The sequence below is a fragment of the Canis lupus genome, chromosome 17 (genome assembly GCF_048164855.1).
Source record: "Canis lupus baileyi chromosome 17, mCanLup2.hap1, whole genome shotgun sequence".
NCBI lineage: Eukaryota > Metazoa > Chordata > Mammalia > Carnivora > Canidae > Canis > Canis lupus.
This window is the reverse complement of record NC_132854.1, coordinates 2,787,811-2,801,876: the sequence shown is the minus strand read 5'-3', so window position 1 is coordinate 2,801,876 and position 14,066 is coordinate 2,787,811. Positions and strand designations below refer to the sequence as shown.

The following is a 14,066-nucleotide window of genomic DNA, read 5'->3' as shown; positions in this document are numbered from 1 at the left end:
GTGAAGACACACCACTACTCACTACTCCAGCCGCTCTGAACCTCCTTCATCTCCAGGTGTGAGTGGCTGCTGTGAAAAACTTGAGCAAGCAGCTCTGGAGACACTGAGAGTCACAACCAGAAATCCCTGAGTTTTGTTCATGATGAAGGAATATGTTTATTTTTCTAAAGCAGAAACTCAATAAAATTCTAACAATTTTCATGAAATGTCAAATACAGGAATACTGTGTCTCCAAATATCGCGCTGAGCTGGAAAACATAATTTAAATAGCTAACCCCTCTCTGAGAGCATGTGCGAATGGCTTTTCCTGTGGTCAGTATATTTGGTAAGATGAGAATAGAGCTACTGACATCGTATTGACTTCATCCAGTTCACAGGCAGTATCTCTTGCTGTTATCTGAGCACGAAAGAAATACCCACAGTACACATAGGTATTTATTCGGGAACGAACAATAGTAATTCCAAAGCTCTGAACTAAGTATTGATTCTAAGAGCAGTAAAAGATGAAGAGGTTGAAGAATTGTCCTTTATCAGCAAGAGATAAAACCAACATATTTGCAAAAGCCTCGCGGTATGGGAAATATCCCTTTCGTATCTGATCGGGCACTTTGCATTTATCTTTATCTTTATCTTCTCTTTTACCACAAATCCAGCAAGCCGTAAAACTCAGATGACTAAAATGCTCTTATAGTGTGCGGATTAAACATTAAAAATAGGAAAGCTAGGAATATTACTAAACCACGGGATAAACTATTTACATAAAGAATTCAGCACTGTGTATATTTCCAAGTCATGTTTAGTCTGTCGTGCAACAACTACTCCAAATTCCAAACGAAGAGGAAACACCTTCATTTGGCACTAATTCTCTTTCTGTTCCTAACACTGCCACGGGGACGGCACAGCACTCACGTGAGCCAGCACACAATCGCACTGGGGCTCTTGCAGGGCTGGTGAGTGAACGCTCGCCAGAAACACTAGCACCAATTACTAGTCATTAGTGATCTCCCTCCATGAGTCAAGTGCTCCTCCACACAGTGGGGAATTTTAGAAAGAAGCTCTGTCCTGTGGTGTCTCAGAAGCCTCAGACATAAGACAATGAGGTCCCAGCCACTTGGCAGTGATAACAACCAACATCACTTAAGTGCTGAACCTGCTTCGGCTTCGGGCGCAGGACCGCACAGAGGGAGGTGAAGGTTTTCACAGACATTGTATGACTGGTTAGGGACCTGAGGCTCAAAGAGATGACATCATCCCATGGAACACAAAGATTGGTCCTTCATGACAATCATCCAGCTTATGGGTTGGGGAGTGATGAAGAATCAGGCCAGATAAACTCCACGGATCCAGGTCATGAAGGCACGCAAAGTCCAAATTAAAGCAGCACTGAGATAGCACTACTATGGAGGGTGGCCCCAACCCAACACTGCCCACAGCCAATGCTGGTGAGGATGGGGAAAGGGACTCTCCCTCACTGCTGGTGGGAATGCAAATGGTGCAGCCACTTTGGGGTACAGCCTGGCAGTCACTCACAAGACTAAACATACCCTTGCCATACTGACCAGCAGTCAATCAGGTATTACCCACAGGAGTTGAGCACTTATGTCCACCTGAAACTCTGCAGCAGCTTTATTCATAATTGCCAGAATCTGGAAGCAGCTAAGATGCCCCTCAGCAGGTGCATGGACAAATAAACCACAGTCTATCCAGCAAGTGCAACATTACTTAGTGCTAACGAGACAGTAGTTATGAAGTCACGAAAAGACACACTAGAACCTGAAAGGAACATTACTCAGTGAAAGAAGCCACTGTGAGAAGGCCACATCCCACATGATTCCAACTCTATGACACTCCAGAAGAGATCAGAGTAGATGAGGGGTTGCCAGCAAGATGGGGAGGGGTGACCAGGAAGAGCACAGGGGGTCCTGGGGGCAGTGAAGATACTCTGTGTAACGCCACAGGGATGGCGGCGTGTCACTGCACCTCTGTCCACACCCAGGGAATGCACAACACCAGGAGTCACCCTCATGTAAACTACAGACTCTGGGTGATGCTGATGTGTCATCGTACGTCATCCATTTGGTGATAAATGTCCCGCTCTGGTGGGCAACATCAACAGAAGGGGAGGCAGTGTTTGCATCAGCAAAGGGGGGATACGGGCAAATCTTGGCACCTTCCTCTCAACCTGAAACTGCTCTATAGAAAATCAAGCAGGAAAAGACAAACAAAAACCAGCCCACCACAAAGGAGAGCTTCGGTTAGACGGTATGCAGCCACCGTCAGAGGCTGCCCGTGACCATCAGTGGGACCCCCGAAGACCACCAGCCGCAGGACAACACGAGGAACTGGCTGGCGGGAGCCTGAGGCTGGAGGAAGCATGGGAGCCAAGAGGGTTTTGTGGCAAAACCCAGGCCGAAGGTGAATAGACCTGAAAGGGGGCCATAGCCTTGGGAGGAGAAAGCAGGTGGGGACGCTGAGAAGCGCATAGAAAGAAGACATGGCAGCCTTGGTGACCGAGTGACACAGCGGTTAAAAAGAGACAGAGTGGAGCCCTGAGGTAAAGCCACCATGTCTAAGCTGGGTGTCGACGACCAAACAGCAGGAGTGGGGATGGGCAGTCGGTATGGGTAAGACATTAAGTTCAGCTTGGAACACATTTGCTAAGTCTGAGACCAAAGCCAAGGTGACGTGTCCCATGGGAATGTTGAAGATCCTAGGCTGGAGTTCAAGAAAAAGGTTTGGAACCCCCTTCATGGAATAAGGAATCATGAGAGCAGATCTCCTCAGCTAGAGAAGGAGAGAGGAGCCCACTGGCCGGACCCCACAGCATACCCGCATGAAGGATCTGGGCAGAGGAAGAAGGGAGAAACAGAAGGAAAGCTAGGAGAGACACATGTCACTGGATTAAGACCAGGAGAACAATAGAGGGAAACACAGGATGCAACCAGTTCACCATGTACCAGACTATAAAAATATTAACCCCAAGTAATTCTTACAGCGTTCAATGCCTCAAAAGAAATTAACCATTGAAACGTGTCCTGGTTTATATCCTCTTTCATTGTATGCCTAAGAATGGTAGGAATATGTCTTTTGTATTGTTCTACAGTCAACATTTTTTAGTGGCTGTTTAATAATAGCAGGAAGAACAATGCTCTAATGATATTATTTTCGGCATCCTATTGTTGCTTTTGCTTACTCTATCTCAAGAATTCAAAATACTCAATCTGCTTGAGAGGTATTTTAATGAGGTTAATCCTTTTTAAATTCCTGGAACAAATGTTCTAACAAACACTGTCTATACTTCTTCAAAACAAGTATTATAACTTAATTCTTGATGCCCTCTGGATTTCTACAACACAACGATTTGTTCTAGAGAGTCACTTGTGGGTTCAATTTGTCTGCAAAATCTTTACCAGCTCTTCACTAAGTAACTGAATTTATAAAGTCATGGCCATCCTTACTGGTCCCAAGACATTGCCCACAGTCTTGTTAATGAATAATGCAGGGTTTTGTGAATTCCCTCATGTCCTTGCCCAAGTGAGGGTAGGTTTTCTGGGTCAGTTCCTAAAGGCACTCCAGCATAGAATCAGCCATCCATGTGGCAACCTTCCAAACATCCCAATGTACCTGCAGCCTCAGGAAAGGGCTCTGGCTGGGAGCTGGGTGCTTCTTACCACTGGTCACCTAGACCAGTCCCTCAGTGTCTCTACGCCTCGGGGGCGGGGGGGAAAGTTCAGCTACCACGACTGATAAGAGAAGCCATGGCATCTTGGTATCTCAAAGGAGGGAACCTTAGGGTCATTTTTAAATGCAAAGACCTGTAGGTCTATGAAAGGACAGGTAGATTCATCATACTTCTGAGTACAATGCACCATAACTACTCATGAAAGCAATACGCTGAGCTCATAGTTCCTATTTCCCCCTCACATTTGGAGGTGGATGTCCTCCTAGAAGTTCCTCTGAGTTTCGCAAAGCTGATTAGGTGCTCACAGGGCCCCTGATGTACCTTGCCTTGTTTGCCTGTGGCTCAGCATTTGTTGCCAAACTGCAAGCTTCCTGGAGGCAGAGTGGGTCCCATTCACTGTTGCCTGGCCAGGGCCAGGCAGAGTGCAGGGTATGCAAGAAGGCCCAGGGTGCATGTGTGGAACAAAGGAAGGAAAGGATGGCCCCCTGGAAGAAGGGACAGATCTGCCAAGGGATCAGAGGTACTTCCCTTCTGGTCCAATTCTATACATAAGGAACATAATGGTTTGGGTTACATCTTCACCAGTATCACTCCTGACATATTGAGCTGATGTTCATTGTCACTGGGCCCAGAGGAGAGACCAACCTCCTCATTTAAATGACATTTGCCACAGAACAGAGTCCATACTCACACGGGAACTAAATGTCACTTCCCGTGGGTTCTGGGTCACTGAGCTCCATGAGAGTGAGTAATGGTGTGAACATGCCAATACCAGTGGGCAGGCATCACCGCACTTCTAGGCAAGTTCACACTTCTGATCCTGAGATATCCTCTGTTGACAGGGGGGTCACACAGACTGAGAGAGAGGAGTCTGAGGCTGCATGCCATAGAGACAATTCCCTCCAATCTGACTGCATAACTCAGAACACAGGGCATCCCCAACCCTAACACTCTGAGCACACTTCTATCTCAGGCTTGAACTCTTGTCCTCCTTTCTTGCTTCAGAAACAATAAGTTGGGGAAGGGAGTCAGAATAGACTGGGCATGGGGAAAAAAATCACTGGCTCAGAAAATCCATCTAGTAAATGAACAATATGACCATGGCAGATACGGTCAAATATAAAATCAAATAGGCTTTCATTTGTGTGGGGGGGGGGGGGGCGGGGGGGTTGGGGGGAGGAAAGCGCTATTCTTGCCCAGCACAGGTGATGTTTGGACAGGTACACATGTAGGTGAATTGTGATTCAGATTCTCTTTCAAAGGCATAGGGTAATCCAAGAATCCCTTTTATCATTCAAACATATTTTTAATGTATTTTAAAATGCATTTTGCTAGGATCAATATTGGAGCTATTTCAACTTTTTGGTTCCAAACAGGTAATTTTGGGAAGTGGTAAGCAAAAAGAATGTTCTTGATGACATAAAAAGTGAAATGATTTTAAAAGTTAGATAAATTATTACATTTAAATGGATTTTCTTACATATCCATAGGTTATACCCATATCTCTCTACTTAAACCAGGAAAAACAAAGTGTAAAGATAACTCCTGCTGAGTCAGTTGGTGACTGATCAGAGGGTGTCACCCATGTGCCAGGTATCTGAAAACACTATAGGACACCCTGAGGTTTAGAGCCAAGCCAGTGGACAGGAATGTGCTTGGGCCTCAGAGAATAATTAAAGGGAAGTAAAATAATCCCAAACAACAGCAATGAGTTTGACTTCCCAGGCAAGAGCAGTCCCCATAAGCATGTGGCTTGTTCTTTAAAGTCCTAGCTGTTTGAAAAGCGAGTTCTTATAATTAGCTTTGCTTTGCTAGTATTATCAACCAGAAAATCTAAGTCCAAACAGAGGTTCGTATTTCCAAATAGAGAAGAACTTTCTCTCATTTTCTCATCATCAAGTTTAGCAACTTCTCCTTGGAAGTACTAAATCTTTTGGTCACTATTTCTACACCCAAATAAAGACTCCTCTTTTGAAAGTATTTTGTCATCTTTACTGGAGAGCGTTTAAACAACTGAGTATGGTGCTTGGCTGGACTCAGGGCTGGGAGAAACTGTCTCAAGTTAATTGCTGCTGTGATCTCTAGTCCTTTCAACAGCCAATGAAGGAGCTGCCAGTAAAGAGTCAACCTTGCCCTGGGATGAGATGTGTGTGCATACTCCTGGCTCACTCTGGCATGTAACAGTTAATACATTTTATATGCAGTGGAGTCTGAATATCATTCCTCCAGGAGAGGAGGGAAAACAAACAAACAAACAAAACCTAAGAGCAAGATTAGGATCTGAAACGGTAAAACAATAAGTAGGAAATGTGGCAAAGTAGCAAAGTAATTTTTAAACCTTGCGGGGGTGGGGGGAGAATGCAAAATGCCTTTAGAAGCCACACTTCCTAGGGGTTTTGTCTCCAAGGCTTTCACACCGGGGACCAGCCGAGGTCTTTATTCTGTCTAAGAGGAAGGAAAAAAAAGAAAGAACAACAGTACATCAAGGACGGTCCAGAGCTCGAAGCCTTTACTCCTGCAAGCCCAGCTCCCAGATCCTTTCCGGGCAAGCACACAGCCGGAGGAAATGAAAACTAGGAAAACAGTTTGTGCTTAGAACAATAAGATGGAGTTTCATTTTGGTTTCACACTCAAATATAATGTGGTTATAATTTTTTTTTTTTAATGTGCATTAACACAAGGCAAGGAGTCGAGTTTGGTTAAGTCTTTGAAAGTGCACTACACGAGAGCCCCACTTCTGCTCTCGAGCGTGCTTCGGCCACAGAAAAGTCGTGGGAAAGCACAGATACAGCTGTTTCCAGGCGAACGGCCCAGCACTGCTCGGCATCACCCAGCACAGTCGCCCAAGCACGGGAGAACACGTCCAAAGCGACTCCCCGGCACGAGAGCGGGTTCGCAGCGGCGTGGGGCGCGCGTGCCCCCCCCCGCCCGCACCCCGCACCCCGCACCCCGCACCCCCCCCCCCCGGGCGCCCGGGGCAGGTGAGGGCGCGAGTCCAAGTCCCGCAGGCTCCCGGGCACGCTCGCCGCACGGTGCGCACCGGCTCGGTCCGCTTGCCCAGGGCCCCGGGGACGGTCTCCGCCTCTCCCGACCCGGCCCACAACAAAGGAGGCTCCCTGATGGGTGCGGGACGCAGCCCACCGGGGTCACGGGCCGGGGGCGGCGCGGGGAGGGCGACCCCGGGGGCGGGCGGGCGGCTCGGTCCGGGGACAAAGGGGCCCGCGGGGCTCCCGGGGCGCGGGGCGGGACGCCGGGGAGCGGAGCCGGCTGGGGACTCACCTTGGCGGCGGCCCGGCTGCGCTCCTCGTGGAGCAGGAGGGCGGCGGGCAGCAGCAGCAGCCACACGCCGAGCCGGGGCCCCATGGTGGCGCGCCCGGGGCGGCGGGGGCCGGCGGGGGCCGGCGGGGACCGGGGGGGCCGGCGGCCGGCGCTCGGGGGCCGCGGCTGGCGGCTGGAGGGCGGAGGGCCGGGGCGCGAGCGCTGCGCACCGTCCCGGGCGCGGCCGCTCGCAGCGGAGACCTGAGCGCGGCCCGGCGAGCTCCCCAATTTGTTGGCGCTGCCCCCTCCCCTCCGCGGCGCGCGGGCGGCGTCTCAAAGGGGAGGACCCTGCGGCGCGGGTAAGAGGCGGCGGGAGCGCGCGGCCCGGGGACTGTGGCCGCCGCGCGCCGGGACGCCAGGGCTCCGCGCTCCGCACCCCCGCGCCCCCGCGCCCCTGCGCCCCTGCGCCCCCGCGCCCCCGCGCCCCCGCGCCCGCCCCCGACCGGCGCCCCCGAGGGCCGAGGCGCAGCCGCTGCGCAGCGGGCCGGCTCCCGGAGCGCCGGATGCGAGCCGCCGGCCCCTGACGCCGGGCCCGAGGTGAGGGCGGCCGCGGGGACGCAGGGCCCGGGCCGAGGCTGGGACGGGGGCGCCCTGCGCAGGCCGGGGCCGCGCTGTGCCCAAGGGGGGCGGGGCGGGGCGGGGGGCGCAGAGCGGGGCCTAAGTGCGGGGCTCCCTCTCCTCCTGCCGGGACCCCGAGCGGCTCCGGCGCAGCCCTGCGGGGATGGGGGCGCACCCGCCCGGCCGCCTCTCGCGGAAGGAGGCCCGCGGCGAGGATGCTCCCTCCCCAGCCTCTGCTAAGCCCGCTTTGTGCCTCGCCCTGCAGGCGAGGAGGGACCGCGCGGAGCCCGGAGCGGCGGGTCAGGAGCATGGACCGACCCCGGTGCTCGGCGCACAGCCCTGCCCTGCGGCGGTAAGCGACCTTCCTGCGGGGGACGGGGACGGGGCCCGGCGCGCACCTCGGAGCTCAGGCCGAGGCCCAGGCTCATGGCGCTCTCTCCTCTCTCTCACCCAGGTGGCTGCTGCTGGGGGCTGTGACAGTGGGGCTCCTGGCCCAGAGCGTCCTGGCGGTGAGTCGTGGGCCCCGGGCGTGGGCTCTGACTGGTGCTGGGGAGAGTGGAAGGGACACCGAGTGGCCTTGCCAGGAGGCAGCGCATGCGTGCTCACCTGAGTGTGCATGTGTGAGCTCACCTCTGTGTGCAGCCCTGACCCTGTCCAGGTTCGGACAGAGCTGCTTTGCCCAGAGAACTTCTCAAGTTTGCCTTGCCGTGGGTTCCCCCACTCGAGACCTGTGTGTTACAGGCCGTGGTCGCCCCCACCCCACCCCCCCAGCCAGTAATTTAAAACATAGCCTGTGGCATCCTCTGCTATGCTAGAGTGAAACCCCGGCTTCCTAGACGGAAGACTGTCAATCACATGGCGATGAGGGGCCAGGGTACCCAGAAGAAACACGTCTGTGGTGCTGGGAAGCGGGTGTCTAGATTCCATCCTTGGAAGAGAGTTTTCTGGTGCTTTTAAATGAGAGGCTTTTGGGGAATGGGCAGAGCAGGAGGAGACCAAGACAGCAGTGTACTGTGTTTTAACCCATGTGAATGAAGAATGGCAGAAACCCTGTGTTTTCTCCCAAGTCTTAGCCAGGGTGGAAGGTGCTAAGGTGCATTCAGGGCTGCTCTGCCCTGTTGTCTGTGTGCTTGGGATTGCACTGTAGAATTTCGTGAATTGTGTTTAAATAGTTGGAGCCACTTTCATTGAGCTTGACATAAGGAGGCTGACAAGCCACAGGTTTGGCTGTCCCTTCAGTCTCGGACACAGATGTTTAAACTGGGACCAAAAATGGAAGGAATGCACGGTGTCCCCCACCGCACCCCCCCCCATCCCCACTCTAACCCAGTACCTGATTTCCCAGGTGGCTCTTGAAGTTTCCCTGTGGGGGTAGAGTGCAAACACAGGACCATGGGAAGCCGCATTTGTGGTTTGATTGAAATTCTGTTATTTTCATTGTTCTGTCCTCATGTGAAACAAACAAGGATTTTCAAGGCAGTGATTGAAAAAGAGCTACTCTAGCTTGGAAAGGACCCTTAGCCTCACTTTTCTGCCTTCTGCTCCAGTTCCTGGCACAGACTGGGAAGTCAGAAGAGGAATCCATAGACTTTTACCAGAACAGACCAGGCCAAAGCTTTCAGAAAGCTCAGATCTGACTCCTTTTCACATGTCCTGATTTAAGAAGATAGCACCTACACACTGTAATCACTGACTCTCGTGGTCCTTACGCACACGCACAACATATAGGACTTGGCCCCAGTCAGAGCAGCACACACGCTCCCAAAGGAGGAGGATAGAGAGGACAGCCCTGCGACATGCTGAGAGTGTATGCACTGGTTGCACTGACTCCACGCCCCCTTGGCCCCTAGAACCACTTTTGTAATACCGTGTTTTCATTCCTGGGCATGGTGAAAGTCTGATGAATTATATCTGGGACTGATCCTAAAACTGCTAGAAAGGGCTTGTGGGCGGAAGACTGGGGTACACACAGAGCTCTGGCCTGGTCTCCCAAATTCTGAATCCCAGTATTTGCACCTAGAACAGGAAGAGAATATTCACCTGCGTGTTACAGAGGCAGGTGCCTACCTCTGTGCCTTCCTCCCAAACCCCTTCCAAGCTACAGACTCACCTGAGTCTCTGCTCTCTGATTCTTGGGCGGGACCGAGAACATTTTTGGTCTGGCAGTGCTTCTCAGAGAGCTCACCTTGGAGCCTTGTGCCCAACTGGGGAGACTGGTTAAAACTTCAGATCTCTGCTCTGAATCTAGATGAACTTCTTTTTCTTTTTTTCTTCCTCCAAATCTAGATCTTATGATCAGATTCTCTGGGGTGGAGCCTGGGAGTCTGCATTCTACTAGATGCCAAAGTTTGGGAACCACTGAATTAGAGTATTGAGTTGGGAGACAGTTGGAGTCACTTGCCATTTTGAGTCATTTTACTAGAGACATGGGTTATATATTCTTCAACAGAGACACAATTTGTTATATTCAACCATGAATCTTCTACTTACTAACTTTTTATTGATTACTGGCTTTAGTAACTATTACTCATGAAATAATTCCTTGATCCTTCACTCTATCCATTGAGAAATCTGTCTTTTTCATGGCAAGTTCATCTCCTCCACTACATGTTTGCCATGCTCAAGAACCCTGTCTCCTTGCCCATTTGTCCCAAGGACTCTTCTCCATAGGTAGGTCAAGCCAGTTAAAAAAAAAAAAAAAAAAAAAAAAGGCGTGGGGGCTACTCCCTGTGGTTTGGAGTGCTTTGTAGCAGAAGCAGCTGAAAATGGTTATCGAAAAGAATAGCCAATTATTTTTTTAAATTAATTTATTTTTTAAAAAAGGTTTTTAAACTCAATTAACGTATAATGTATTACTAGTTTCAGATGTAAAGTTCAGTGATTCATCAGTTTTCTGTAACACCCAGTGCTCATCCCATCATGTGCCCTCCTTCATGCATGCCATCACCCAGGTACCCCCTCTCCTCACTCCCCTCCCCTCCAACAAACCTCAGTTTGTTTCCTATGATTAAGAGTCTCTTATGGTTTCTCTACCTCTCCTATTTTATCTTGTTTTATTTTTTCCTCTCTTCTGCTATGATCCTTTGTTTCATTTCTTAAATTTCACATATGAGTGAGATCATATAATTGTCTTTCTCTGATTAACTTATGTCACTCACTCAGCATAGACAATTATTTTTTTAAAGGCTTTATTTTTAAGTAATCTCTACATCCAATGCAAGGCTTCATCTCACAACCCTGAGATCAAGAGTCACTCATTCTACTAACTAAGCCAGCCAGGCGCCCCTTTTTTTTCTTTCAAAGAGAAAGTAGACAGTCATTCAATGAATATTTCCTATCAGCCAATCTGTGTGCCATCCAGGCCTCATGGGAAACACATCTACCTGAGTGGGTAACTGTTGTTACCCCCATTAGCAGATGAGAAAACAGAGGCACACAGTGTTTACACAGCTTGCTCACAGGCTCTCTCTTTGTAAGTGCAGATGTGGGATTTGAACCAGCACCTGCCTGCTAAGTTACTGGGGATCACTACTACTGGAAGTCAGTAGTGAGGATGCTGCTGAGTTTTAGTCTTTGAGTCTTCTGGTTCTGCTTTCTCTTTGCTCTTGACCGTGACTAACAGAGCAAAGCCCGCACCCTGGATTGTAGAAAGGGAAATATGGCTCCTCCTCCCATGCAGCTCTGCTCTGGAGAGTAGGAGCCCAGAGCAAGGTTGAAGTGATATAATCGGATGTCCAAAGGGAGAGAAGGGAGCAGAAGCCCTGCTGGTCAGCCTGAGGTCAGGGCCCAACATGGACATGCATGCTCTGTGCAAGTTGCCCTTCCTGAAGGCACCCTGCCTTGGGTACAGTGCCAGGGCGCTGAGCACTTACACAAATGGCATGTCCTACGAGGCCTGTTGCCGAGGGGTCACCATGCAGGACGCTGAAGGCAGATCCCCAGGGACCACAATGAGTAGCTGTATTACAGCACCAGCACTCACCAGACCCCTCCGCCCTGGCCAGCCCCCCACCCCCACCCCACAGTGGGCCTGTGAGTAGGGACACGCACCTTCAGAGCAGGGCTATTGGATGAGTGGACACACAGGCCCCAGCCCAGAGCTTGGCAGGGAGTGAGCGCACCAGGGTCTACTGGGCCTGTGTGAGGGAAGGTTCCTGAGGCCGAGCCACCATGGGGACTTGAGAGCTCTCTTTGCAGCCTGTGTAGAGGATTGTTGTTTATCTCTAGAGATGGGGCAACAGCCTTGAAGATCTGTGAGACCAGTCAGCTGTGATTCTGGGAGGAAGAGAATGCCAGAGAACAAAGATTCTCTGAGATCAAATACGCTTTGGGCTGGGCTGACCTCATGACCTCAAGGGGAGACTGGCCACACACTCCAGATTCCCACAGGTGTTAGGGTACAGCCAGGAGACCTGGAATGCAGGTGCCGTGTACCCCAGGAAATGCTGGGCTCTACTTTGCCTTCAGCATCAGCTGCAATTTCCAGGCCTCTCCCAGGGTTCCATGCCCTGAAAAATTCACTAATTCACTTAATGCTCCTGTGAGCAGCCACACCTTTCCCTCCCCCTAGCCAAAAAAAGGACAATCTGTTCTGAGGTTTTCTCTTCTCCTTTTGGCTTATTGATCAGTTGTGAAGAATGTGTTGTACTAAGATGCTCCGTGCTCTGTGAAGGAATCCATGAGACCATGTCTCTCCCCAATTTCTGAGAGCACTAGTCCTATTGTTCACAATTAGGGCCCCTAACAAGAGGGGAAGCATCACAGGGTTCCTCCTCTGTTAATGGAAAAACAAGCATGAAGCATGTGTCCAGCTCTGGAGGCCAGGAAAGCTCCCTAGGTGGCCAGCATGACTTGGCCATAGTAAATAACACGAGGAATTTCTCATAACCTCACATAACTAAATGTGGCTGCAGAGGGTGGACAGAGGGGACACAGCCCTTGAACTGTCCTTGGGAATATTTGGAGGCAGAGAGAGAGGGAAAAAGTGAAAAGTTCTAGAATAGAAAACAAAGACTTTGCTAAAATAGTAAATCAAAGGATTATCTTTCTGGGGAGAGGATTAAGAATGGGTGACTGGCTTCCCTTAATAACAGAGACGATTTGAGGGAAAAGCAGAGGTGCAGTGTGGAGACACCTTCAACATTATGTTTGATGTAACGGAGCCTTCATGACACAGAAGGCAGTTTTGGATCATCTTATTCTTTCACTCTGAGAGCTTTAGTGAAAGGTCTGGAATTGGTCTCTTGCTGTGTCTTCTGGGGTCGATGGGCGTCATCACTACTGCCAAGGTGATAGGTGAAGTCTGGAACCCCGGCCTTGGCTGATTAGGCTGGTAAACCAGGTAGCCTGTGCAGTGGCTTGTGGCCTCTGGGGGGCCACTGACTACACAAAGCCCTACTAACTGGCTGTGTGACCCCAGGTCAAGTCTGGGACATGGAGACATGAAACATTGTGCTGTATGGGATCACCTGGCTCTAGGACATGGGGAAAGGTGAAACGTTGTGTTGTATGGGATCACTTGACTCTGGGACATGGGGAAGGAGGAATGTTGTGTTGTATGAGATCACTTGACTCTGGGACATGGGGAAGGTGGAACGTTGTGTTGTATGGTATCCGTGCTGGGGTGCTCCAGGTGGTCAGGGCACCCACACCCGCTGTAGGTGCTCCCCTGTGTGGTGAGCTGGCCCCCACCCTTCCCAATTGTGACACTGGGATGGAAATACTTTTCCAGGTAAGCATGTGTGCTGCTGCAGGATGTGACTTAAAAATAAATATGCTGCAGTAGGCATTTTATCTTCAGGATGTGAGAAGCTTCTCTGCCTCATGAGTGAGGCTGCCTCTTGAAGTCTTGAGTTCTTTTGTAAATCCTGCCCCTCTAAGTGCAATGTGGTTGGTATCCTGGATTGGATTCTAGAAGAGAGAAAGAACGTTAATGGGAAAACTGGCAAAATTCTAATAGAGTCTGTAGTTTATTAATGTACTCATGTGAATTTCTGGTTCTGATGAAATGCACCGAGGTTATATGAGGTTGATGTAGTCATCATTCCGGGTGAAGGGTGTTCAGGGACCCTCTGCGCTACCTATGCAGCTTTCCTGCAAATCTAGATTATTTCCAAGCAAACACCTGCTCCTAGAAGCCACTGACCAGCCCCATTAGGTGTGCAGTAAACCAGGCGAGTGAGTGTAAGAGAAAGCTGAGAAGCAGTGGGTCTTACACTAGTGAACAGCTGATGTGACCAGCAAGAGTGAAATACGGTTCCATCTTTTCTGTAATAGACTAAGTAACAAAGGGCACTTCTGTGTGCTTAGAAATACAGCAGCAGTGGCCTCTGCCTGGCGAAGGAGCTTTTGTCCTCCTAACTTGGGTGGAGTGCTTTATGGAAACAGTGCAGGAAAGGCATCCTGATGGAGTTTCCACAGCTCAGCCTGTTTAGGGGGTCCAGGGGTGAGCTACAGTAGCCTCCCTCTTCTTGACTGCCTGACCGGGGAGGAAACATCGCAGACTTTG

General features: G+C 50.6%; 2 protein-coding genes across 6 annotated transcripts in view; one reads left to right on the top strand and one right to left on the bottom strand.

Moving 5' to 3' along the window:
• Nucleotides 1–8,001, bottom strand: part of COL4A1 (collagen type IV alpha 1 chain) — a 141,439-nt gene extending 133,438 nt beyond the window's left edge. The window contains exon 1 of one of the 3 annotated variants that reach the window (XM_072782398.1): nt 7,957–8,001. In XM_072782398.1, the coding sequence (XP_072638499.1) occupies nt 7,957–7,986 (30 nt within the window). In that variant the 5' untranslated portion in view covers nt 7,987–8,001. Of the gene's footprint in view, nt 1–6,961; nt 7,083–7,956 lie in introns of those variants that run through there. The other 2 variants (XM_072782397.1, XM_072782396.1) reach the window with 2 other exon arrangements.
• Nucleotides 6,696–14,066, top strand: part of COL4A2 (collagen type IV alpha 2 chain) — a 169,700-nt gene continuing 162,329 nt past the window's right edge. The window contains exons 1-3 of one of the 3 annotated variants that reach the window (XM_072782394.1): nt 6,696–6,805; nt 7,824–7,910; nt 8,013–8,067. In XM_072782394.1, coding sequence (XP_072638495.1) covers nt 7,867–7,910; nt 8,013–8,067 — 99 coding nt within the window. In that variant the 5' untranslated portion in view covers nt 6,696–6,805; nt 7,824–7,866. Of the gene's footprint in view, nt 6,806–7,136; nt 7,300–7,423; nt 7,538–7,823; nt 7,911–8,012; nt 8,068–14,066 lie in introns of those variants that run through there. The other 2 variants (XM_072782395.1, XM_072782393.1) reach the window with 2 other exon arrangements.